This window comes from Scyliorhinus torazame, chromosome 21 (assembly GCF_047496885.1).
Source record: "Scyliorhinus torazame isolate Kashiwa2021f chromosome 21, sScyTor2.1, whole genome shotgun sequence".
Classification (NCBI taxonomy): Eukaryota; Metazoa; Chordata; class Chondrichthyes; order Carcharhiniformes; family Scyliorhinidae; genus Scyliorhinus; species Scyliorhinus torazame.
This window is the reverse complement of record NC_092727.1, coordinates 116,870,859-116,898,545: the sequence shown is the minus strand read 5'-3', so window position 1 is coordinate 116,898,545 and position 27,687 is coordinate 116,870,859. Positions and strand designations below refer to the sequence as shown.

At 44.9% G+C, this 27,687-nt stretch overlaps 1 protein-coding gene across 1 annotated transcript in view; it reads left to right on the top strand.

The window, feature by feature from the left end:
* Positions 1-18,777, top strand: part of psmd3 (proteasome 26S subunit, non-ATPase 3) — a 39,685-nt gene extending 20,908 nt beyond the window's left edge. The window contains exons 4-12 of the mRNA XM_072487354.1: positions 386-522; positions 2,942-3,132; positions 3,986-4,089; positions 4,256-4,370; positions 6,396-6,515; positions 10,509-10,612; positions 13,640-13,795; positions 15,639-15,689; positions 18,408-18,777. Of these exons, the coding sequence (XP_072343455.1) occupies positions 386-522; positions 2,942-3,132; positions 3,986-4,089; positions 4,256-4,370; positions 6,396-6,515; positions 10,509-10,612; positions 13,640-13,795; positions 15,639-15,689; positions 18,408-18,485 (1,056 nt within the window). The 3' untranslated portion in view covers positions 18,486-18,777. The remainder of the gene's footprint in view (positions 1-385; positions 523-2,941; positions 3,133-3,985; positions 4,090-4,255; positions 4,371-6,395; positions 6,516-10,508; positions 10,613-13,639; positions 13,796-15,638; positions 15,690-18,407) is intronic.
* Positions 18,778-27,687: the final 8,910 nt, after the last annotated feature.

Below are 27,687 nucleotides of genomic sequence, written 5' to 3'. Positions count from 1 at the left end.
CAGAGCTGGATTAAAAAAATTATTGGAACAAGACCCAAGGTTTCATTAGAGGGGCAATATTTAGGAGAGAGGGGTGGAGAGGTTTAGGAAGGGAATTCCAGAGCTTAGGCAACTAAAGGCATGCCCATCAATTGTGCACCAGTGAAACGCAAGGATGCTTCACAAGGCCAGAATTAGAAGAGTGCAGTGATTTCAGTTCAGTTTTAGCTGTGACACCTCCAGAAGATTGTCACTGCTGAAGATTTACTCTTGCATTTAAAGAATACTGACTTGCAAGTGACACTGGAAGGCTCTCCAGTGGGATTTAGCACCTTCAAAATAGAGTGGAAGTTGGCACTAAAGAACCTCCAATTCTAATGGCCTTGCCTTTTATTTTCTGATGCAGGCACAGAAATGCTCAGATGATCTGATGCAAAAGATCGCTGCTCAGAATCGCCGTGCTCTAGACTTGGTTGCAGCTAAGTGCTATTATTACCACGCTCGTGTTTATGAATTCCTAAATAAACTCGATGCAGTCAGAAGGTGAGAATGTTATTTCACTTTAGACCTTTGCACGCAGCAATAAAGATATGTTAAAATTGCAGTTCAGTATATGATAATGAAAATGAAGGACAAGGCCTGGTTTGAACTTAGACAAAGTTTGACAGTTAAGTGGTGCATTACCCGTGGCAACACCTCTACCAATCAGAGCCCACTTATCAACCAAACAGCACTCTTCTTATGAGGAATAAATTGTTGTTCTCTTTACATTTGGTATTGCAAATTGTCCTGATGAATGCAAGTCGAAAAGCTTCGACAACATGTCATTTTTCAGCAATACACAAGTTCTGTATTACCAAATAACTAGTTGAAAATGAGGAAATTGGTATATTGGGAGATTGATACATCTTAATACTCCAGCAAATTTTACCACATTCTATCCCAGATGATAGTTACTAAGGCATAGTGTCAGGAACATGTCAGGTTTAATTCCGGTGTTGTGTTTGCCGATTTCGTAGTGGGAATGCCACAACTGGAGTTCAGGTCATCAACAAGGAAGAAATGTTTAGACACTGCCCATTCCTGGTTGCTACCTGCTCAAAGTACAAGAAGGTACATAGAATCATGGAAATATTGTTTGAGCTGAACAGCTGGTTCGTGATGCAGAACAAGACCAGCAGCATGGGTTCAATTCCCGTACCGGCTGAGATTATTCATGAAGGCCCCACCTTCTCAACCTTGCCCCTCGCCTGAGGTGTGGTGATCCTCAGGTTAAACCACCAGCAGTCAGCTCTCCCCCTCAAAGGGGAAGGCAGCTTATGATCATCTGGGACGATGGCAACTTAATCTTATTGTGTGTGCTGGTTCCACATCAGAGTTAGCTAATATCGTTATGATTCTCTGTTCCTTTTAATCAGAAGAATAATAGGGCAGCACGGTGGCGCAGTGGTTAGCACTGCTGCATCACGGCGCCGAGGTCCCAGGTTCGATCCCGGCTCTGGGTCACTGTCCGTGTGGAGTTTGCACATTCTCCCCGTGTTTGCGTGGGTTTCGCCCCCACAACCCACAGATGTGCAGGGTAGGTGGATTGGCCAGGTTAAATTGCTCCTTAATTGGAAAAAATGAATTGGATACTCTAAATTTTTTTTAAAAATAAGAATAATCGTTATTGTCACAAGTATGCTTACATTAACACTGCAATGAAGTTACTGTGAAACGTCCCTAGTTGCCACATTCCGGCGCCTGTTCGAGTACACTGAGGGAGAATTCAGAATGTCCAATTCACCCAACAAGCACGTCTGGAGTACCCGGAGGAAACCCACGCAGATACAGGGAGAACGTGCAGACTCCGCACAGACAGTGACCCAAGCCGCGAATCGAACCTGGGACCCTGGCGCGGTGAAGCAACAGTGCTAACAACTGTGCTACCATGCCGCCCACAGAACCTCTGTGTTAATTGTTCTGGGGCCAGTATATTTATTCTGCCACTTTTCCCCCCTTGTTTTCCAAACGAAATTGCCTGTTGTAATATGTTGTAGATGTGTGAGTAAATAGGCACTGTGATGGATAGGCTTTGAGGTTTAAAACTCAGCTTGCGGCCAAACTGAACACTAAGAAATGTTTCAGTTGAAATGGGGTGAGGGATGAATTAGTGGCAAAGGAGTTAGTTATACGGTGGAGGCTGAAGATGAAGGATATGCTGTTCCCTAAAAAATATTTATTAAGACTAAAACGCTCCCAAATGCTGGCAGACGTGCTCTAGAATTTGATGGTATTGCTACAGATTCTGACCTTGATGTGTTGCAGAATTTCATGTTTAATTAAACGATCAATTTGCTTTCAGTTTTTTTTAAAAAGCCTTCAGCAGCCACTATTTCATGGTCCAATAACCTTTTGTGAGATTAAAATTCTTCTGACTTTCCATCCTTACTTATGCTTCTGGTGTTAGTTCTAAACCCATATCCACATGCCGTCAATTCACAGACCAGGGGAATAATCTTTTTGGCTCTTTATGCTCTCAATCCCCTTTTGCAATCTTACACATCTCGAGCTCCTTCAACGCTTCCTGTTCCAGCGAATCCAAACTGGTTATTCAGTAACTGTATCCGGTCACCCATGATATTGTTCTCGTGAATCAAGCTGCATCCTTTCCTTGGCTTGGGTATCCTTGAAGGAGGAGGTGGGGAGGGTGGTGATGTCAAGCAAGGTATCGGGGCTTTAAAAAAATATATATATATTTGTTGGACGTGGGTCATTCCTAACTGTCCTTGGAAGGTAGTGGTAAGCAGCAATTAGGGATTGGCAATAAATGTTTACCGTGACAGTGATCATGCCCACAAAATATATATATTTTTACAGATGGTTTTATGTACAGTACTGTAATAGACCAGAGTGGTGAGTATCTTTATTTTGGCCAGAGTGTAATTTTATATCCCTGTGTAACTAATCTGTTATTTCTAAGTTTCTTGCATGCACGTTTGAGGACAGCCACCCTTCGCCACGATGCTGACGGACAGGCCACTCTGCTGAACCTGTTATTGAGAAACTACCTACAGTATAACCTGTACGATCAGGCAGAAAAGCTAGTCTCCAAATCCATTTTCCCAGAACAGGCTAATAACAACGAGTGGGCAAGATATCTGTATTACACTGGTGAGGCTCAGTCCAATCCTGCAATGTGAAGTAAAACAGTTGTGCACTTATAAAAGGAAGTTTGTATTTATATAGTACCATTGACAACTTCAGGATACCCTAAAGCATTTTACAGCCAATGGTGTATTTGAAGTGTAGTCACTATTGTAATGTAGGAAATGTGGCAGCGAATTTATGTGATCATTATCAGATCTCTTTTTACAATTATGTTGATTGAGGGATAAATATTGGCCAGGACCTATGCTGTTCTTTGAAAGAATGCCATTGGTTCTTTGGTCAACACTAGTTTAACCTTTCATTTGAAAGTCAGCACCTCTGGCTGTGTGGCACTCCCTCGGTACGGCACTGATTTTTGTGCTCCAGGTCTTTGAAGTGGGACTTGAACCCCCAATCTTCTGACTCAGAGGCGAGAGTGCTACCAACTGAGTCACGGCTAATAGAATCCCTTGGGAGTGAAAGCAATATAAAGACATTTGTGAGATATTGTGCTTTCTAAAATGCCCGTTCAGTTATTCCCCGGTCACGACAAAGCCTTTTCCCTTTTTGTGCGTGAATCATAGTTTTTGAAGTGTTACCAGTAATTACCTTTCACGTTGACAGATCTCCCTTCACTCTAGATAGCTGGTGAATACTCCTGTAGTTCTGTAGTGCATTATACTGTATACGGCTTGCTTCCAAATGGCTGTGACAAAGATGTTTAACAGTTCCAGCAAAATGTCAGTTCGTGAATAATTCATTAGCTGAGTTGAATTTCTTTCTGTAACTGCACACTTTATAGATGCTGGTGGGATATTATTGGTATATCCAAATAGGTTTTTGTGTTATTAAAAAAAAAACTCTTTGTTGCTTTCAGGTCGTATTAAAGCAATTCAGTTAGAATACTCCGAAGCACGGAGAACCCTGACTAATGCTCTGCGAAAGGCACCACAGCACACCGCAGTCGGTTTTAAGCAAACGGTGAGTTAAAAACTTACTGCTTTGTTTCAAAAGAATTATAGCTTAGTGGGGTAATTTTTAAAGATGATATTTTCTCCCGTAAATGTTATTCCTCTTCAATACATTGATGGCTCTATAGATGCGTTGACAAAACTAATTTTATGAGGAATGTGTATTTCATTGCCAGGTTCATAAGTTACTTATTGTGGTGGAGTTGCTGTTGGGCGAGATCCCAGACAGGCTACAGTTCCGACAACCGTCGCTCAAGCGGTCCCTGATGCCATACTTCCTGCTCACTCAGGGTCAGTACAATACAGCGAGACACAAGCACTTTGGCTTGAAGCAGATTGAATTTTTTCTTCCCTCGGAACATTTCTTGTGAATTAAGCAAGTGAAAATTGCCTGGTATGAATCTGTACAAGTGTCACTTATTTGCGAAGCGGCCAATAGCACCATCTAGTTGAAGTAAGTTGTTTCACCCCTTGTGTGGACGCAACCCTTCAGCCATCTCAAACCAGTCTATATGCAACTTTCAACAGCACGGTGGCACAGTGGGTAGCACTGTTGCTTCACAGCTCCAAAGTCCCAGGTTCGATTCCCGGCTTGGGTCACTGTCAGTGCGGAGTCTGCACGTTCTCCCCGTGTCTGCGTGGGTTTCCTCCGGGTGCTCCGGTTTCCTCCCACAAGTCCTGAAAGACGTGCTGTTAGGTAATTTGGACATTCTGAATTCTCCCTCCGTGTACCCGAGCAGGTGCTGGGATGTGGCGACTGGGGCTTTTCACAATAACTTCATTGCAGTGTTAATATAAGCCTACTTGTGACAATAAAGATTATTTAAAAAAACAGCATTGCTCTGTACAATATCGAGAGGAAGTATTAACTCTGGATAGAAGTAGTTTAGCCACATTACTAGGCTGTGGAATCAGCATTAAGGCAAAACTATATTAGGAATTTGTTTTTAGTCCATATGGACTCAATGGGCCAAATGTGCCATGATGACTCTGTGACTTTTACCTTGTGTCTTTTGAGATGTTGAACCAATAAGTACAGTTTGTTTACAATTTATGCTGTTTAACTCTGTGATTAATTTGATGCAATCCCTGTTGGGGTTAAATGGGCTCTTGATTTCATTAACCTCCCTAAATGTTCTTTTAGGTCCTGTACACCATATTAGCAACAGAGAATCTCGGAATTGTTATGGTGCAGAAGGAGGCCATTTGGCTCACCCATGTCTGCACCGGCTCTCCAAATGAACACTATGGCTTAGTGTCATTCCGCTGCCTTTTCCCCATACCCTTGTGCATTGTTTCTGTTCAAATAATAATCTGACGCCAGACAGAAGACAGCCACCTGCTGGTTTATTAAAACAATAGCAGCTTTTCCATTCAGCATGGGGCTAATGGCACAATGAATTAGTATATCTGCCTCTGGTTTTGAAACCAGCTTAGGCTACCAAGGTGGCACAGTGGTTAGCACTGCTATCACACTGCGCCAAGATCCGGGTTCAATTTCTGCATTGAATGACTGTGTGGAGTTTGCATGTTCTCCCCCGGGTGCTCTGGTTTCCTCCCACAGTCCAAAAATGTGCAGGTTAGATGGGGTTACGGGGATAGGGCGGGTGAGTGGGCCTAGTTAGGGCGCTCTTTCAGAGGGTCGGTGCAGACTTGATGGATTAAATGGCCTCCTTCACTGTAGGACTTCTATGGCTCTATGATGAGATCAAAATTTCATCATTTTTGGCCAGAATTGTGATCATTTCGAACAGCCTCAATCGAGACTGAACGTAAAGCTTCAGAACAAACTGTCCCTAAATTGGTAGGAGAGCTCAGTGTGACCATGGGAATGTTGTGACCCTTGAGGCTGTGATATACATAACCACAAGGCCACAAAGTCAAAAAGCTTAGATAACATGGAGAGGTTTTATGGTGCCTTCCACTAGATTGGCACTAAGTGCCAAAACAGACACCTTTGTTGAATTTCAGAAATGCGCAAACTTCTGTGGTGTAAAGTTTTGATCTCGGAACCTCAGGCTTGATCTCAATCATGACTGGCAAAAAATCTGATTTCTTCTAATTGGGTCTTAGCATTATTCTTTTGTGTTTGTCACTGAATTTGCACTGGTGTTTTGTAACAGAAAGGTTTGTTTTCTCTTTATTCTCCAGTTGCCATAGTTTAATAGGATATTTTCCTTGAACTGCTAATATGTCAATTGGACAAAAACTCTGCACTTAAAATTAAATCTGTTATCATTTGTCCCGAACGAACTGTACTCGCCTTGTTCTCGATGAGGACAAATTGCTTCACATTTCTGTCTTCTCCACCACCAGCTGTGCGAACTGGGAACTTGGCCAAGTTTAACCAGGTTTTAGAGCAGTTTGGTGAGAAGTTTCAGACTGACGGCACCTACACACTGATCATCCGCCTACGACACAATGTCATCAAAACAGGTCAGAATTCAGTATTAAAATATTTGTCATTTGCTGCCCCTTTTCGTTAATCTAGCACCTGCTCCCGCACAATCTTGATTGACCTTCGGGAAAATTCATTTTTCACTTATTGTTTTTCCAGCAGGTTTGCTCGAGTCTCCTGGAGTGGGATCAGCTGTGGGCCACAAACCACAAATTTGATCCGGTTTGATTCTCAGTCCATGTTGATCTGCGCTAGGGTTGGAGTTGGGAAATTACTCAATATCCCTAAGTAGAAAATTCATGAGTGGAGTAATATATCTGAGGCTTAAGGTGCAATGTCAGATCTTGGAAGAGGGTAACAGTTATTTTATATTCTGACTTTAGGTGACCCAGTATAAGAAAAGCCTCTCTAGAGTCTCAAAAAATAAATGACTGGTGCATAAGGTGGTCAACATTTCAACTGTATCGCAATCCTAACTTCAAACAGCAAAGTAAAGTCACCAGAGTCCCAGATGACCAGAGGCTGCTTTCCCCTTTGAGGGAGGCAGCTGACTGGTGGTGATTTAGCCTGAGGATCACCACACCTCTGGCGAGGGACAAGGTTGAGAAGGTGGGGACTTCATGAATAGCCTCAGGGGGCGGCACGGTAGCACAGTGGTTAGCACTGCTGCCTCATGGCACCAAGGACCCGGGTTCGATCCCGGCCCTGGGTTACTGTCCGTGTGGAGTTTGCACATTCTCCCCATGTCTGTGTTTGTCTCACCCCCACAATCCAAAGATGTGCAGGGTAGGTGGATTGACCACGCTAAATTGCCCTTTAAATGGAAAAAAAAGAATTGGGCACTTTAAATTTAAAAATAAATAAATAAATAACCTCATCTAGTACGTGAATTGAACCCGTGCTGTTGGCCTTGTTCTGCATCGTAAACCAGCTGTCCAGCCCCAGCAAACAGCAGCAGATGACTGAACATCATATGGTTTGCCAGCTTTATAGTGATGGCTCAGATATCAGAACAAACAAGCCTGGTGTTCTCTCTCTCTCTCGCACTCACTCACTCACTGACAAGTTAATTACACTCAACCACAAACTCTAACCACATGGCCTGGCATATCCCCCAATCTACCATTGCCATCAACCCTGGTTCACTTAAGAGTGCAGGAGGGCATGCCAGGCATACCTAAGAATGAGGTGTCAACCTGCTGAAGCAGCAACACAGGACTACTTGCATGCTAAACAGCATAAGCAGCAAGTAATAGACAGAAATAAGCAATTCCACAACCCACTGATCTGATCAAAGCTCTGCAGTGCTTCCACATCCAGCCGTAAATAATGGTGGACAGTTAAGCAACTCATCAGTGAGGAGGAAGCTCCACAGATAACCCCATCCTCAATAATGAGGGAAGTCCAGCACATCAGTGCAAAAGATAAGATACTGGATACTGTAAAGGCTATGGGTCCTAACAATCTTCCAGCAATAGTATTGAAGGCTTGTGCTTCAGACTTTGTCGTGCCGCTAGCCAGCCTGTTCTGGTACAGTTACAGCATTGGCATCTACCCAGTAATGTGGAATATTACCCAGGTATGTCCTGTATGCAGAAAGCCGGACAAATCCAACCTGGCCAATACCGCTCAATCAGTCCACTCTCAGTCATCTTTAAAGCGATGGAAGGAGTCATCAACAGTGCTATCAAGCGGCACATTCTTACCACTAACCTGCTCACTGATGCTCAGTTTGGGTTCTGCCAGGGCCACTCAGTCCTGACCTCATTACAGCCTTGGTTCAAATATGGACAAAAGAGCTAAATTCCAGAGGTGAGGTGAGAGTGACTGTCCTTGACATCAAGGCAGCATTTGATTTTGTGGCATCAAGGAGCCATAGCAAAACCGGAGTCGGTGGGAATCGGGGGAAACTCTCCATTGGTTGGAGTCATACCTGGCACAAAGGAAGATGGTTGAGGTTGTTGGGGGTCAATCATTTCAGTTCCAGGTCATTGCAGCAGGGGTTCCTTAGGATAGTGTCCTAGGCCCAACCATCTGATGATTGCACAATGTTCACCGCCATTCGTGACTCCTCAGTTGCTAAAACAGTCCATGGCCAGATGTAGCAAGACCTAGACAATAGCCAGGCTTGGGCTGACAAGTGGCAAGTAACATTCATACCAGACAAGTGACCGGCAATGACCATTTTCAACAAGAAAGAATGTAACCATCACTCCTTGACATTCAATGACATTACTATTGCTGAATCTCCCACTATCAACATCCTGTGGGTTACCATTGACCAGAAACTGAACTGGACTAGCCATATAAATGCTGTGGCTACAAGAGCAGGTCGGAGATTAGGAATCCTGTGACAAGTAACTCACCTCCTGACTCCCCAAAGCCTATCCACCATTGACAAGGCACAAGTCAGGAGTGTGTTGGCATATTCTTTACTTATCTGGATGACGATAGCTTAGCAACACTCAAGAAGCTCCAAACCATCTAGGACAAAGCAGCCCACTTGATTGGCAACCCAGCCACAAAGATTCACTCCTTCCACTGACGGTGGGCGGCACGATTGCACAGTGGTTAGCACTACTGCCTCACAGCACCAGGTACCCGGGTTCATTTCCAGCCTCTGGTGACTGTCTGTGTGAAGTTTACACATTTTCTCCTTGTGTCTGCTTGGGTTTCCTCCAGGTGCTCCGGGAGTTTCCTCCCACAGTCCAAAGATGTGCAGTTTCCGTGGATTGGCCATGCTAAATTGTCCCTTAGTGTCCAAGGATGTGTAGGTTAGGCGAAAGGGTTAGAGGAGCAGGGCGGGGTAGTGGGCTTAGGTGGAGTACTCTTTCATTGGTCGGTGCAGACTCGATGGGCCGAATGGCCTCCTTCTGCACTGTAGGGATTCTATGACGCACATTAGCAGCCGTCTGTAACGTCTACAAGATGCACTGCAGGAACTCACCTGGGCTCGGCAACACCTTCCAAACCCGTGACCACTACCATTTAGGAGGACAAGGGCAGCAGATACATCGGGACACCACCATTTGGAGGTCCCCCTGCAAGCCACTCACCATCCTTTTTTAAAAATAAATTTAGAGCACCCAATTATTTTTCTCCAATTAAGGGGCAATTTAGCGTGGCCAATCCACCTAACCTGCACATCTTTTGGGTTGTGAGGGTGAAACCCACGCAGACACGGGGAGAATGTGCAAACTCCACACAAACAGTGACCCAGGGCCGGGATTCGAACCCGGGTCCTCAGCGCTGCAGTCCCAGTGCTAACCACTGTGCCACATGCCGCCCTCTCTACTCACCATCCTGACTTGGAATATATCGCTGTTCCTTCACTGTCAGTGGTCAGTATCCTGGAACTGCTCCTTACAGCACCCTGGATATACCTACACCACATTGATCGCAGCATTTGAAGAAGACAGCTCTCCTGAGTGATTAGGGATAGGCAATGACAACTGTCCTAGCCAGTGATGCCCACATCCTATGAATGAATAAAAAATTAATAAATGAAGATTTGATTTCTGGTTGCCTCTTTGCTTCCTGTGAGCAATGGCAGGAGAGACCATCAGGAAATTAATGTGCTGCTTTTTCAGGAGTCACTGCAGATGCCCAGAATGTAAACAGTTTAATTTTAATATATACTTGGTGCGTTATTCATTGCCGCTGCAGCACAGGAATAGAAACTGGACCTTTAGTTCCATCATTGCAGCTTTTAAGACGGGATATCCTTGGAGAGTTGGGGCAGCATTTTAAAATATCGAAAAATTAGGGAAAGGGCAGGAGCGCACTGGGAACCGGAGAGGCCAATGGCAGATTGAGAGCCTGAGAGATGGAAGCAGTAGACTGGGAGGACAAGAGTGCAGAGCTTATCGGATTATCTGCTGAAATAAATCTGATAGAAGGCTGTGTTCCTCTGTTTAATACACTGCCCATCAAAATAAAAACCCTGATACCTTTAGTATGTTTCGCTAATGCTTGCTAATCGCTAAAAATCATGCACAAGTTTTAAAATTACTTCTCTTTTCCCCCTGCAGGTGTAAGGATGATTAGTTTATCTTACTCCCGCATCTCTCTCACTGACATAGCACAGAAACTGCAGCTGGACAGTCCTGAAGACGCTGAATTTATAGTTGCCAAGGTAACTTCAATAGGAGGTGTTAGAAAAGAAAGTTTGGTTGCTAGAAATCTGAAATTAAAAACAAAATATACTGCTAGTGGACAGGAGATTGATCAATATCCGAAAGATATAAATTCACATTTCAGGTTGGCTATACATTTTCTATTTTTCACTGCATTAAAAATATTGAAGAGTTTTAGAATTTCTCTCAAACCAACAAACATTGTCTTGTTGTTTGATTATAGTATATTATAATCTTTTATTGTCACAAGTATGAAGTTACTGTGAAAATCCCTTGGTCGCCACATTCCGGCACCTGTTCAGGTAAGCTGGTACAGGAATTGAACCCGTGCTACTAGCCTTGTTCTGCATTACATACCAGCTGCCTGGCCCACTGAGCTAAACCAGCTCTGTGTTGGAAGGCCAGATTTCTGAGCATCTGGAAAGACACTGCTTGATTAGGGATAGTCAGCACGGATTTGTGAGGGGTAGGTCTTGCCTTACAAGTCTTATTGAATTCTTTGAGGAGGTGACCAAGCATGTGGATGAAGGTAAAGCAGTGGATGTAGCGTACATGGATTTTAGTAAGGCATTTGATAAGGTTCCCCATGGTAGGCTTCTGCAGAAAGTAAGGAGGCATGGGATAGTGGGAAATTTGGCCAATTGGATAACGAACTGGCTAACTGATAGAAGTGGTGGATGGCAAATATTCAGCCTGGATCCCAGTTACCAGTGGCGTACCACAGGGATCAGTTCTGGGTCCTCTGCTGTTTGTGATTTTCAGTAATGACCTGGATGAGGGAGTTGAAGGGTGGGTCAGTAAATTTGCAGACGATACGAAGATTGGTGGAGTTGTGGATAGTGAGGAGGGCTGTTGTCGGCTGCAAAGAGACATAGATAGGATGCAGAGCTGGGCTGAGAAGTGGCAGATGGAGTTTAACCCTGAAAAGTGTGAGGTTGTCCATTTTGGAAGGACAAATATGAATGCGGAATACAGGGTTAACGGTAGAGTTCTTGGCAATGTGGAGGAGCAGAGAGATCTTAGGGTCTATGTTCATACATCTTTAAAAGTTGCCACTCAAGTGGATAGAGCTATGAAGAAGGGCTATGGTGTGCTAGCGTTCATTAACAGAGGGATTGAATTTAAGAGCCGTGAGGTGATGATGCAGCTGTACAAAACTTTGGTAAGGCCACATTTGGAGTACTGTGTACAGTTCTGGTCGCCTCATTTTAGGAAGGATGTGGAAGCTTTGGAAAAGGTGATTTACCAGGATGTTGTCTGGAATGGAGAGTAAGTGTTACGAGGAAAGGTTGAGGGTGCTAGGCCTTTTCTCATTAGAACGGAGAAGGATGAGGGGCGACTTGATAGAGGTTTATAAGATGATCAGGGGAATAGATAGAGTAGACAGTCAGAGACTTTTTCCCCGGGTGGAACAAACCATTACAAGGGGACATAAATTTAAGGTGAATGATGGAAGATATAGGGGGGATGTCAGAGGTAGGTTCTTTACCCAGAGAGTAGAGGGGACATGGAATGCACTGCCTGTGGAAGTAGTTGAGTCGGAAACATTAGGGACCTTCAAGCAGCTATTGGATAGGTACATGGATTATGGTAGAATGATCTATTGTAGATTTATTTGTTCTTAAGGGCAGCACAGTAGCATTGTGGATAGCACAATTGCTTCACAGCTCCAGGGTCCCAGGTTCGATTCCGGCTTGGGTCACTGCCTGTGCGGAGTCTACACATCCTCCCCGTGTCTGCGTGGGTTTCCTCCGGATTCCTCCCACAGTCCAAAGATGTGCAGGTTAGGTGGATTGGCCATGATAAATTGCCCTTAGTGTCCAAAATTGCCCTTAGTGTTGGGTGGATGTGTTGACTTTGGGTAGGGTGCTCTTTTCAAGAGCCAGTGCAGACTCAATGGGCCGAATGGCCTCCTTCTGCACTGTAGATTCAATGATAATCTATGATTAATCTAGGACAAAGGTTCGGCACAACATCGTGGGCCGAAGGGCCTGCTCTGTGCTGTATTTTTCTATGTTCTATGTTTACTGTGAATTTATATGAGGTGGTTTATATGAGGTCCATATGTCATAGGCTAGCACTTCTTCGCTAGAAGCAAACTACTACGGATGCTGGAAATCTGAAATAAGAACGGAAAATGCTGGAAGTTCTCAGCAGGTCTGGCAGCATTTGGAGAGAAAAACATTTTGAGTCCCGTATGACTCTTCTTCAGAGCATGAAGACTCAAAACATTGACCCTGTCTCTCTCCACAGATGCTGCCAAACCTGCTGAGTTTATCCAGCATTTTCTGTTATTATTATAGGTGGTGCCTCTTTATGGAGTAGGGAAATAGCTGCCCCGGCTGGGTTGGTCTTGCCAGCACCCAGGTATAAATGTTTATTGAGCACTTGGTTGGAAAATGAAACATGATACTGAAACCTAAGAAGGAGTGATGGGAAAATAAAAATTATTGGGTGGGGGTGGGGCGGGGGGGAGAATGTAATTGGCACAATGGTAGTCTTCTCTGAGTGAAGGTTTTGGAATGGAGTTTAATCAGCAATGGGGTCACCCTGAGCAGAGGCTTCTCTATACTTTGCCTGTTTTCCTTCTCCATTGGTTGTTATGACCCAGTGCTTTGCCGACCAAATCGTGAACACTTGAATTAAAGGTCCTAGAGGCAGTCAGTGATTAAAATGAGCAGGTTCCGATGGTAGACTGAGCAGAAAGTCAAAGTCTGATGATGGGGGAGTAATTTAAGTGATTCTGCCAGCAAGTGTTACAACTGACCTCTTGTTAGCAGGGAGAAAATTATCCGGTGGGTATCCAGTGACTCCTACTGTAAAGTGTAGTGGCCTGGCATTCTTCAACCATCTGCTATCATTCACTTTCTGGCCTCTCGCACAAAGGGTGTCCGCTTAAGTCAGAAAGTTTGGAGCTTCAGACATTTGCGAAACCCAGCAGGAGACAGCACTTTCAGAATAGGAAGAGAGAAAGTTGTTGCTGGGGGTGGGGAAAATGTGTCATTCTAATTGTCTTTTTTCACCAGGCCATTCGTGATGGAGTGATTGAAGCATCTATTAACCATGAGAGAGGATACGTCCAATCTAAAGAGACCATCGACATTTATGGCACAAGAGAGCCTCAACTGGCATTTCACCAGAGAATCTCCTTCTGTCTGGATATCCACAACATGTCTGTCAAAGTAAGGCGGAAAGAAACCTAGCTCTTTCCATAGTTGATTGATTGAATTGAACTTTTAGGATGAGAAGTGAACAACTAAGACTGACATGAATGTAGAATTATTTCTGATCCATAGCTTTCAGATTGGAGTGATACATAATTCAGCCATTTAAAAAATTTGCATTGGTCAACTCGACATCTCATAAAGATGGCTGTTTGGGTTGTTGCTCACATAGACCAAGTGCTCTTCTCAGGAAAAAATACTCCTGCATATTCTTTCTACTACCATTTCTGCTTCTAGACCTGAAGCCTGTGCAGAATTTGTGTGAGGGAGTGAGAGTATTTGTTTCTATTTGGATGTGTGTGTTGCTGGCAAGGCCAGCATTTGTTACCCATCCCTAGTTGCACTTGAGAAGGTGAGCATCCTTGTTGACAATTTGAGAGGCTTGTTAGGCCATTTCAGAAGAAAGTTAACAGTCAACTACATTGCTGTGGGTCTGAAGTCACATATAGATCAGACTGGGTAAGAATCGCAGATTTCTTTTTTGTTTTTGTTGTTTTTTTTAGTTTAGAGTACCCAATTCCTTTTTCTTTTCAATTAAGGGGCAATTTAGTGTGGCCAACCAACCTACCCTGCACATCTTTGGGTTGTGGGGGCAAAACCCATGCAAACACAGGGAGAATGTGCAAACTCCACACGGACAGCGACCCAGAGCCGGGGTCAAACCTGGGACCTCGGTGTCGAGATTTCTTTTTTAATTAAATTTAGAGTACCCAATTATTTTTTTTTCCCAATTAAGGGCAATTTAGCGTGGCAAATCCACCTAACCTACACATCTTTGGGTTGTGGGGGGGTGAAACCCATGCAGACTTGGGGAGAATGTGCAAACTCCACACGGACAGTGACCCAGGGCCGGGATTTGAACCCGGGTCCTTAGCGCCACAGTCCCAGTGCTAACCACTGCACCACATGCCGCCCCTAGATTTCTTTTTCTAAAGGATATTTGTGAACCAGATGTGTTCGTATGACAATCTGCTGTTACATGGTCACCATTGTGGGTACACTACCAGTTTTTAAAAAAGATTAATTCCAGATTTATTTAATTAGTAACAATTAAATTCCCCAACTACCTTGGTGGGAAATGAAGTCACCTCTCTGCCTCTGGGTGAATAGTCCAGTGATGTGGTCCTGATAAGGGAGGAACCCATCCAAATGGTACAGTTTATATGGATTGGTAGAATCTGATTCTCCAGCAACTGTTTTTATTCTTTAGCTTCCAATGTCTACTTCACAAAAATATTTCTATTCACTGAAAGAATTATGTGACAAGATTATTTTGCAACAATTGATGACATATTCTTTAAAAGTTATCGTATTTGAAGGTTAGTGTTGTGTAGCTCAGTGCCACATCTTGGTGGCAGTGCTGAGATTAATGGCTTTGAATCAAGCGACCTCTGTAGTCACAAAGTGCTTGACTGACCAAACATTTAGTGCTTTGCGTTGGAAAGTATTTAGGTCTGGCGGGAGAAAAAATATGAGTACTTTGATTCTTGTGCTAACAGAGCCCATAGAATCCCTGCAGTGTAGATGGAGGCCACTTGGCCCATGAAATCCGCACTGACCCTCTGAAAGAGCACTCTACCTAGGCCCACAACCCCACCCTATCCCCATTACCCCAGTTAACCAGTACATCTTTGGACACTATGGAGAAATTTAACATGACAGATCCATCTAACCTGCATATCTTTGGACAGGATGTGCCCCAAGACAATTCTATTGCATCAGTATGTAAAGACGGACTTATCGTTCAGAGCATTTATTATTTTGAACCTATAGAAATCTCAAATGTCCATTTGTTTTACAGGCAATGCGATTCCCACCCAAATCATACAACAAAGACCTGGAGTCAGCTGAGGTGAGATTGGTATTGTTGTTTTAAAAATTATTTCAGGGATGCGAGCGTTGCTGGCTAAGCCAGCAATTGATTCCCATCTGTAATTGCTCTTGCGAAGGTGCCTTGTAGATAGTGGACAGGCTTTGGGGAGCCAGGAGGTGATTTACTCACCTCAGAATTCCCAGCCTCTGACCTGCTTTTGTAGACACAGTATTTATATGGCTGGTCCTTATAAATTGATGAAAGTAGCAATGATTATAGGGAAGCTGTTTGGAGTTTTGATGTAAAGGTTTGGGGGGGGGGGGGGGGGGGCAGTGGAGAAACAACAGGAGAGAGTATCTGGAAGCACTGATTTAGACATGATCCACCAGAAGGGAATTTGTTTTAAAATAATTTCTTATAAATTGTGGAGCAATTTAGTGTGGCCGATTCACATACCCTGCACATCGGGTAAAAGCAAATTACTGCGGATGCTGGAATCTAAAACAAAAGAGGAAATGCTGGAAAATCTCATGCTGGAAGCATCTGTAGGGAGAGAAAAGAGCTAACGTTTCGAGTCCGATAACTCTTGGTCAAAGCTTTGACAGAGTTATCGGACTTGAAACGTTAGCTCTTTTCTCTCCCTACAGATGCTTCCAGCATGAGATTTTCCAGCATTTTCTCTTTCGTTACCCTGCACATCTTTGGGTTGTAGGGGTGAGATCCACGCAGACACAGGGAGAATGTGCAAACTGCACACGGACAGTGACCCGGGGCCGGGATCAAATCCGGGTCCTCAGCGCCGTGAGGCAGCAGTGCTAACCACTGGGTCATTGTCCGCCCCTTCAGAAGGGAATGTTTGACCAATTCAGCTGATTTCTTTAACAAGATTCTGTATCTATTTGGTAAGGATCAGGCAGTAGATGTTTTCTACCTGGAGTTGAACATAACAGTCTGATCTGCAAAATGTATTCCATGGGATAGATGCAGAGTTAAAGACAGGATTGATGTGTAACTGAAAAGTAGATGAAAAGGTGCCATGCTGGTAATAATTGCTGGTGCCATTAATCAGGGGTTGGTGTTGGGACTACTACTTTGATATAAATGAGAGGACAGATCATTTCCAAGGTGCCTATGCTTGTGGATGTCACCAAATTGGATGCAGCAACTGCTGATGGTAATGTGTGATCACTCAGATGGATTTGGGCAGTCAAAGTCAATGGGCAGAGAGATGGCAGATGGCATTCTAAACATTATGGTCAAAGTGATTAAATTAGATGGGAGCATAAAAGTGAGTACGTATTAAGCGATCGTCTGGAATGCACTGTCTGAGAGTGTGGTGGTGGCAGATTGTGGCTTTCAAATTATCTGAAGAGAAATTTGAAGAACTACAGGGCAAGGTGGGAGTAGGGCTAACCAAGCCTCTCTTACAGAGAATTGGTAGAGAGACTGTGGTCAGAATGGCCTCTTTCATGCAGTAACCATTCTGTGACTTGCTTCAAGTGTCAGGGGAGGAATGAGATTTCGGGGAGCTAGTTAGGCAGATTGCTAAAATCAATTTCGCAGGCAGTAAATAAAACAAATAGAATATTGGGAAGGACAATATGTAAGACTGGGGCTTATGTTGATGGAGTTGTATCTGATCTTGTTAAAGCCAAATATGGATAAATGTCTTTAATTTGGGTATTCTGTATTACAAGGAAGGTGTGGAATTATTGTTGGGTATATCAAAGATAGATATAACGTTAACTCCTGAACTTGAGGAAAATTATATGGGAATGCTGCATTTCCTGGCCGTCATTCTGGAATGGAGCAGGACTTAGTGGCCGTTGTTGAGATTTTGCAGCTGCGACAAAAATTGGATTCAGGAACATTCTTCTGATGACACAGGATACAAGGAAGCAATTTAAAATTAAGGGTGTCAAATGAAAATAGGAAACTTGAGCAACTTTTAAAATAAAATTAGGATAATGGAATGGTGGAGTAAGAAACCCTAGCTAAGTCTGAGAAGGAGATTGGATGACTTTCCAATGGGAGATGTGGGGGGGCCATTGATTTCAATCGGGTCTGCCGGTTGGACGAATGCTTGGTGGAGTCGACGTGTGGAAAACCACAGTGGGGTGGGTTTTAGTTGGGGGTTTAGGGGAGTCTCCGGAGGGGGGGGTCAGTCAGTCTGGATCTTTACGATAGTTACCCAGAAGTTAAAAGAGCTTTTAATTCTTGTAACTTTTTCAGAGTAACCAAATCATAACCATCCAAAGTGTAACGTTTTAAGTCGCATTTTCAGATGATGCCCAGCACAGCACAATTGCCCAGAGCAAATTAGAAACCCCTTAACGGGCAGCATGGTGGCGCAGTGGGTTAGCTCTGCTGCCTCACGGCGCCGAGGTCCCAGGTTCGATCCCGGCTCTGGGTCACTGTCCGTGTGGAGTTTGCACATTCTCCCCTTGTTTGCGTGGGTTTCTCCCCCACAACCCAAAGATGTGTAAGGTAGGTGGATTGAACACTCTAAATTGCCCCTTAATTGAAAAAAAAAATGAATTGGGTACACTAAATTTATTTTTAAAAAAGAACCCCCTTAACAATGTGAAAATGCTTAACTGCAAAGGTCCGAGAGGGATTCCCCAGCTCATCTCTGGGGTATCCCCCAAATCCGCCGTTGGGGAGCTCGGAAGTTACGGGCCATGATTCAGATCTATAGCTCTGGAAAATAAAAGTGAATATATTGTACAGATTTTAAATGCCCCCTCTGCCTCACAGGAGCGGCGAGAGCGGGAACAGCAAGACCTGGAGTTTGCAAAAGAAATGGCAGAGGATGATGATGATGGATTCCCATGAACCTGTGTGGGATATTGATTCTGAAATATTTGGAATACTGTAACCGCAAACAGTAGAAATAAATAAAGCCAGAATCGTGACTTTAAAGTATGGTCGAAACCTTTTAATAGACTCAAGTCTGCCAGCATGTTTGAGAATGGGAGTGTTATTACTCTGTCCCGGTTTGACATATGTTTACCTGCTTTTATTTCTTTTCATTCACTGTTGTTTTCCTAGGAATAGTTACCTTTGTCTCTTTAAACCTTGTAAACAATGATGATAAATATATGGTCAATAAAACCGATAACAAATAGTTGTGGTTTTTAAAAAGATTATTTCTCCTTGAATGGGCTACCAAAACGGCAGAGAGAATTCCATGGAAATCAGTGAAACCAGATTTTAGCTTCTTCAGTTGTAATTTGTGTTCTGAATGGTTTGAACAGTGGAGAATTATCAGTTGTCAGCCCTCAACATTGAGTGCTTTTTGAGAATTTGCAGGTAAACACTTAGAGCACACAAGGCTTGACGATACTTTCAAGGTTAATTTTTGCCGATGCTCCGTATTTATCAACTGAGTGTATTGCTTTGACATTGCTTTTCAATGAACATCAACTTTCTAACCTTGTGTACATGCTGGGGTTATCCGAAATGGTGAGACCTTTGGAGAAAGACGTTCAGGAGCAAAGCCACACAAAGCACAAAAGCTTTAAGGTTCAGTTTCCAGTCTCATTTCAACTGTGGTGATAACAGGGGTCGCTACGATTGGCCTGAAAGCCTCAAGACCAGGAATGAAACTTGCACCAAATCACTATCCAGTGACATATTGAAAATGCACGCGCGCGCATCATCAAATTAGGATAGGATTGGTTTTGGCTGTCAACACTCACTGTTTAGGTTGACGATAACGAACACTAATTGGATGAAGGTGCTAAACCAACTTGACAGCTTCAACTTGGATCATAGAATTTACAGACTGAGGCCATTCGGGCCATCGAGTCTGCACCGGCTCTTGGAAAGACACCCTACTTAAACCCACGCCTCCACCCTATCCAAATAACCCAGTAACGCCACCTAATTGTTTGGATACTTAAGGGGCAATTTAGCATGGCCAATCCACCTAATCTGCACATCTTTGGACAGTGGGAAAAAACCAGAGCACCCGGAGATGCAGACACAGGGAGAGAAAGTGCAAACTTCACACAGTCAAATCACCCTAGGCTGGAATTGAATCTGGGACCCTGGAGCTGTGAGGAGCAGTGCTAACCACTGTGCCACCATGCCACGCCTAAGATCTGTCTTTGAAGACTGGGCATCAATCCTGCTGTCTGAACAAACACACTTTTAGCATTGGTTATGACCAGTGATCAGAGCTGAGATTCCTCCCTCATTTGTGTCTTGCCTCCTTCCTACCCCAGTAATGTTAAGACCAGTTGCAAAGCCCCTGTTGCTGCCCAGCTAAGATTTGCTATCAGCCCGGACCAGGACGAAGGGCTTAAATAAAAGCAGAAAATGCTGGAAAAGTTCAGCAGGCCTGACAGCATCTGTGGAGGAAGAAACGGTTAACGTTTCGAGTCGAACATGACTTCTTCAGAACATTCCAATTTGAGCATTTTCTGTTTTTATTTCCGATTTGGAGCCTTTGTTGTGTGTCGCTTTTATTTTAGGAACTTTCCATTGAGCTATAGGGAGGGGGTGACTTGAAGATTTGAAACACATGTGTTTACTGCATGGTGAACCCCACCCCCTGATGTCCATGTACTTTGTTCTCTTTGCTTTCCGACTTTGTAAAAAAAAAAAACCACCATTTAGAGAATGAACCGTGATCTGTAAAACCAAAGCCGAGCAGTGGAGCAAGAGAATAAAGAACATCTCCTACTGCTGACAATGGTAAAACTATATTCTGTGCTCACACACAAAGAATAGTATTTGTATTTAGAAACTGCCTCCTCTTACCAACATCTCAAATGCTCGATAAAGTAAATTACCGTTGAAGTGCAATGATTTGAGATGGCAAGGAAATCTTGTACAGAGTATTGGCTCTCTGCAAATTGCCTTTGACAGTGATCTAGGAAAAAGCTTAACGCTTTTCCTCTTTTTCCCAGTTACCTTGGGAATTCTTATGACACCCTGTGTAAGAATGTTGTTCTTTTGTCATGGTTTGAACCGAGAGGGAATGAGAATTTAAAAAAAATGTTTTTATTAGATAAATTTAGAGTGCTTAATTCATTTTTCCCAAATAAGGAGCAGTTTAGTACGGCCAATCCACTTACCCTGCGCATCTTTGGGTTGTGGGGACGAAACCCACGCAAACACAGGGAGAATGTGCAAACTCCACACGGACAGTGACCCAGGGCCGGTATCGAATCTGGGACCTTGGCGCCGTGAGGTAGCAGTGCTAACCACTGCACCACCTTGCTGCCCTCAAGTTTTAATTTTCATAGTCCTGTGTACAATTACTTTCCAGTGAACATCAGGATCCATAATCTGGCAGTAAGTATTTGTACCACAGTGGGCAGCACGGCGGCACAGTGGTTAGCACTGCTGCCTCATGCGCTGAGGTCCCAGGTTCGATGCCGGCTCTGGGTCACTGTCCGTCTGGAGTTTGCACGTTCTCCCCGTGTTTGCGTGGGTTTCGTCCCCACAACCCAAAGATGTGCAGGGTAGGTGGATTGGCCACGCTAAAATTGCCCCTTAATTGGAAAAAATGAATTGGGTACTCTAAAAAAAAATTTTTTTTTAAGTATTTGTACCACTGATGGAGATTGCTCGCTTGGGAAAAGAAAGTGACATACATTATTGAGGGTGCCATGCTGGAGGTTGTTTGAACCATATTAAGGTTGATTGCTGCTGCACCTAACTATGTATTTGATGCAGATTGAAATATGAAGAACAAAGTTCACAGAAAACTTGCAATGCAATTAGCGAACCAAAGATCGATTTCAATAACAATCAGACTGCAGAATCTGGTTCAGCCACGCTGCAAGGAATTCAACATTAGGGCAAACTGCATTAGCAAATGTTTTGTTGGTATGGACTTGATGGGCCAGATAGCTTCCTGTGCCATAATGACTCTGAAGCTTTATTCATCAGCAGCGCATGGGCCTTTGAACTTCAGCCAATGGAAAAATCCTTTTATTTTCTCTCTTATATTTGCTGGTCTATTAGAGGTTTCTACGAGGGCCAAATGCTCCCCCTGGCACCTTCTCAAACTCCTGTTGGCTGGAGTATTTTCCACAGCCCTCCAGTTTATGTCATCCATGTCTTCTCATGATGCCCACACTGATGTACAAATCTCCGCGTGCTGACTCCAATTGTAATGCGACCGCTGCCACTTTGGGCGAAATTGGGCCACTCGCCGCAAACTGGGGTTGTCACTGGGATCTTCCTGTTGTGCGAGGCTTGGCTACTCCTTCATTTAAATTAGTTGAACCTCTGGGAGAGCTAGTGACATTTATGAAAAAGTTATTACTTCCACCTCTGAAATACTCCAGACGAGTGGTGAGAAAAGGTTTTTTTTATAAACTTAAGAAGAAAAGGTCAAACCAGATGGAACAAAATAACATTTGAAGTAATAGCACAGTGAGAGAAGGCAGTACAAGAACATTTTTATTTTTGGAGGTCTTTGGGGTTAATATTCAGTTATTACAGCTTTTTCTGATGTTTAAGCTTTACTGCTGTTACAGCATTTATTTTAAGTCTGCCTGTGGTTTACAGAACCGGAGCATCCGCTGGCAAGTCTTATAGGTTGGAAAATACTAGCGAGAATATATATAATAGAAACGATGGGGGTGGAGCGGGAAAAGGGAAGTTAGATACTAAGCCCAAATAAAGTACGGTCACTGTCTCAATTAATTAGTATTGTACAGTTAATTCTCAGTGTTGGGTTAGATTTAGAATCCCTACAGCGGAGAAGGAGGCCATTCAGCCCATCGAGTCTGTTCCGACCCTCCTGCAGAGAGCATCCTACCTAGGCCCAAGTCCTCCTCTGCCCTATCCCCCTAACCCACACACCTTTGGACTGTTTTGGCCATTTAGTTGTTACTGTTGCTGCATCGTCGTTTAGTTTAGGCTCTCACACCAGTTTCTGGAGTTCTTTTTTTAAATGTAAAGTACCGACATCATTTTCTTTCCAAATAAGGGGCAATTTAGCGTGGACAATCCACCTACCCTGCACATATGGGTTGTGGGGTTAAGACCCACGCAGACATGGGGAGAATGTGCAAATTCCACACGGACAGTGACCCGGGTCCTCGGTGCTATGAGGCAGCCTTGCTAACCACTGCGCCTGTGTTTTTGAAGTTCTACAGAATAACGTATGTCACGGGAGACGAGCTGAGTGTAGGGCAGCACAGTGGATAGCACTGTTGCTTCACAGCTCCAGGGTCACAGGATCAATTCCCGGCTTAGGTCACTGTCTGTGTGGAGTCTGCACAATCTCTCTCTGCATGGGTTTCCTCTGGGTGCTCTGTGTCATGATATGCACTCATGCACATAATGAGATACAGACAGGCAGTGACAGACACCCAGTATAGCCAATCAACACACAGGACAGAACACAACCAATCACGAGGCAGAACACTAGAAGGTGGTCTCCCACTTTAAAACACATGCGGCATCAACACTCTGCCTCTTTCCACTGGTGACAACTGGAGTAACAGTCAGGGTGTATATATCAGTGAGCACCTTCTACACGTGGCTCAGAGCTAGTCTGGTCTAGTTAGTTATAGTAAGCACGCTTAGATTAGTAGAGTGCCAAACCCACAGCGAACTGTGCACTGCTTAACAAGTTCAATAAAGCGTATTGAACCAACACCATAGTTTGGAGTCTACTTTCAAGTACAACTGCATCCAGTTGCAGTCTGTGTTACCCCAGGGTGATTAACACGACATGGTACCAGTAGTCTACTATCTCTAAGTGGTTTACCTCGAGTGATTCCGTGACGACCAGCAAGTGCCTTCCAGCGGCATGGAGAAGATCCAGGCCCCTCCACAGCTACGGATCTTCGGCAATCTCAGAGCCAACTGGCGGGTCTTCAAGCAAAGGTTCCTTCTCTACATTGAGGCCTCAGACCTCGAGGATGCGTCCGATGCTAGAAAAATCCGCTGCTCCTATCAATTGTGGGGGTCCAAGCCATCCAGATTTTCAACTCGCTTAATTTTTCTGACGGCCAGGACAAGACCAAATTCAAGACCGTTTTGGAGAAGTTCGATAGTCACTGTGAAGTCGAAACAAACGAGTCCTTTGAGCGCTATATCTCCCAGCAATGCCTTCAGGGTAAGGATGAACCATTCCAATCCTTTCTAACTCATCTCCATATATTAGCACAGTCCTGCAATGATGCTGCAACCGCTGATTCCATGATCAGGGATCAGATCGTGTTTTAGGTGCACTCCGATTCCTTGCGGGAGCAACTCCTCAAAATTAAGCACATGACCCTGCCAGTCGCAATCGAGATGTGTATAGTGCATGAGTATGCGAGAAATCGGCAAAATACGAAAAACTTGCCCCCCACGAGGCAGAGAGTGTACAGGCCAACGCCCGGATGCAGCGCCTCAGTATCAATGAAAGCGGCCATTTCGCACGCTTTTCCCGGGGCCCCACGCATGCGCAACACGAACAGGAGAACGAAGCGGCTGAAAACCAAACTACGCAGGTGCGAACGTTGGCTGACCGCACTGCGCGTGTGCGACGATGCACGGAGCGTAACGACATCAATGTCATGACGTGCCCGAACTGTGGCACCGCCCACTTAAAGCGGCAATGCCCTGCAAAAGGCAGGCGATGTTTAAATTGTGGGAAGCCTGGACATTATGCAGCCTTGTGCAGGTCTGCACCACCAGTCAAGGGCCAGTGATCCCAATTCCAACGCAAGTGCGTTCGATGTGTACAGCAAGGCTTACTGGATTCTGATGCTGGTAGCACTACGGATCCAGAGGACGACTGCCTGGAGTCCCCCTATCGTGTGGGCATCATCACTACATGTGAGTATGCCGCCTGAAATTCAGAAAGACGCCTATCCATCCTCAATGTGGATTCCGCGGACGAATGGCGTGCTGTCATACAAGTTAACCAATGCAGCATCCAGTTCAAGCTGGACATTGGTGCTTCTGCCAATCTCATCTCTCAAGCTGATTTTGACTGCATTAAAAAGCAACCCAAAATTCTTCCGCCAGCCTGCCAGCTCCTTGATTATAATGGCAATGCCATAACTGCACTAGGATCTTGTCATCTATTCGTCTCCAACAAGACTATCAATGTCACACTGCGATTCAAAATCGTCAAGCCTGATAAGGCATCCCTGCTCGGTGCCCATACTCAACCTCGTACAGTGAGTCCATGCCATGTCTTCTTCCAATGTGGATCTTCAGGCTGACATTGATGACATCCTTGTTCCATATCCGGATGTGTTTGATGGAATGGGCACTCTGCCATACAGCTACAAGATCCTACTCAGGCCTGATGCCACGCCTGTAATCCATGCATCACGCCGGGTGCCGGCTCCTCTGAAGGAACATTTAAAGGCACAGCTACAGAAGCTCCAAGACCAGGGCATCATCTCCAAAGTGACAGAACCGAGTGACTGGGTCAGCTCGATGGTCTGTGTGAGGAAGCCCTCAGGAGAGTTGTGGATATGCATAGATCCCAAAGATCTTAACCAGAACATAATATGGGAACACTACCCGATCCCGAAGTGGGAGGAACTGACCAGTGAGATGGCATACGCCAAATTCTTCACAAAGCTAGATGCATCGCGTGGTTTCTGGCAGATACAACTGGACGAGTCCAGCAGGAAGCTCTGCACGTTCAACACACTATTTGGCAGGTACTGTTATAACCGTATGCCGTTCGGCATTGTTTCAGCCTCTGAAATTTTCCACAGGATCATGGAGCAGATGATGGAGGGCATTGAGGCTGTGCGTATCTATGTAGATGATGTAATCATATGGTCCACGACCCCCGAGGAATACATATCTCATCTCAAACAAGTCTTTTGGCCTATCCACGCAAACGGCCTCAAGCTGAACAAGGCCAAGTGCTCCTTTGGCATGTTAACCATCAAGTTCTTGGGCGACCAGATATCCCAGCAGGGTGTGACCAGATTGGGACAGATAAGGCCATTAATGCCATGAAGACCCCGGAAGACAAGAAGGCGATACTACGCTTCCTGGGAATGGTGAACTTCTTGGGAAAATTCATTCCCAACTTGGCCTCACACACCACGGCTCTCAGGCAACTGTTAAAGAAGTCCACTGCATTCCAGTGGCTACCCACACATCAAGCAGAGTGGCTCGAGCGCAAAGCAAAGCTCACCACTGCTCCAGTACTAGCGTTTTTTGACCCGGACAGGGAAACAAAAATCTCCACGGACGCAAGCCAGGACGGCATTGGTGCAGTGCTCCTCCAGAGGGATGACTCCTCATCCTGGGCTCCAGTTGCTTATGCATCAAGGGCCGTGACTCCTACTGAACAGAGGTCCGCCCAAATAGAAAAAGAGTGCCTGGGCCTCCTAACCAGCATTGTAAAGTTCCATGACTACGTCTACAGTCTACCAACATTCACAGTGGAGACTGACCACAGACTCTTGGTCCATATCATTCATAAGGACCTGAATGACATGACGCCCAGGCTTCAGCGCAATCTCCTTCGACTCCGAAAGTTCGATTCTGAGTTAGTATACACCCCAGGCAAGGAGCTGATAATTGCGGATGCCCTGTCACGTTCCATCACCTCACCCTGTGAACAGGTTGACTTCATCCGCCAGATTGAGGCACAGGTGCAGCTGTGTGCCAGCAACCTCGCAGCGTCAGATGAAAGAGTGATCAGCATTCGTGAAGAGACTGCCAAAGACCCTCTTCTGCAGCGTGTAATGCACCACCTTGCAAATGGCTGGCAAAAAGGGCAGTGCCCTCAGTTCTTTAATGTGAAGGACGACCTGACAGTCGTCGAGGGGATCCGCCTCAAGCTAGATTGTATCGTTAGTCCTCACAGTCTGCAGAGTTTAGTGCTCAAACAGATCCACGAGGGATACCTAGGGGTCAAAAAGTGTAGGCGCAGGGCCCGGCAGGCTGTCTATTGGCCTGGATCAGCCAGGACATATCCAACATGGTCCTCAATTGTGTGGCCTGCCAGTGTTTCCAGCCTGCTCAAACAAAAGAAACACTCCAGCAACACAAAATCGTGACCTCTCCGTGGTCCAAGGTGGGAATCAACCTTTTTCACGCCAATGAACGTGACTATGTGCTCATCATAGATTACTTCTCAAATTACCCGGAAGTTGTGAGGCTGTCAGACCTCGCATCAAGGACAGTCATCAAGGCCTGCAAGGAGACTGTTCCAGCCATACACTTACCAGACCTGGATCACCTCCCAATGCTGCAAAAGGTGCAGCAACTCAGGAACCGGCAAGAGCTGACGTACGGTGCTCATGTTACCGATTTTCCTGTGCTATCTCCGGAAGATGCTGTTCGGATCAAGCTACCTGATGGAGGCTGGTCAGCTCCAGTTGTTGTTCGACAGGCTGCTCCCAGAACGTTTGTAGTTCGTATGGCTGATGGCTCCATTGTCAGGCGCAACAGAAGGGCACTGTGCAAAGTTGTCTGCCCGCCACCAGATCCTACTTTTCCATATGTTGTCGTGCCTCCTCTGGACACCTCGCTCCACGAGGCCAGCAATCTGGCAGCAATCCCGCCCGTCAAGGCGCCGTCGTCCCCACCTCCACCTCTCAGGCGGTCGACAAGGATCAGACACAAGCCCCAAAGATTGGACTTCTAGACATTTATCTTGAAAATGTTGTTCTGTATCTGCATGCTAGACACCTCTTATGTATATATTCATCCACTCGCCATTTTATGTAAATAGCTCTACATGTAAATACAGTTGCATATGCTCCAAGCAACCAACACTTTTTTTTAAAAGGGGAGATGTCATGATATGCACTCATGCACATAATGAGATACAGACAGGCAGTGACAGACACCCAGTACAGCCAATCAACACACAGGACAGAACACAACCAATCACCAGGCAGAACACTAGAAGGTGGTCTCCCACTTTAAAACACACGAGGCATCAACGCTCTGCCTCTTTCTACTGGTGACAATTGGAGTAACAGTCAGGGTGTAGATATCAGTTAGCACCTTCTACACGTGGCTCAGAGCTAGTCTGGTCTAGTTAGTTATAACAAGCACGCTTAGAATAGTAGAGTGTCAAATCCACAACGAA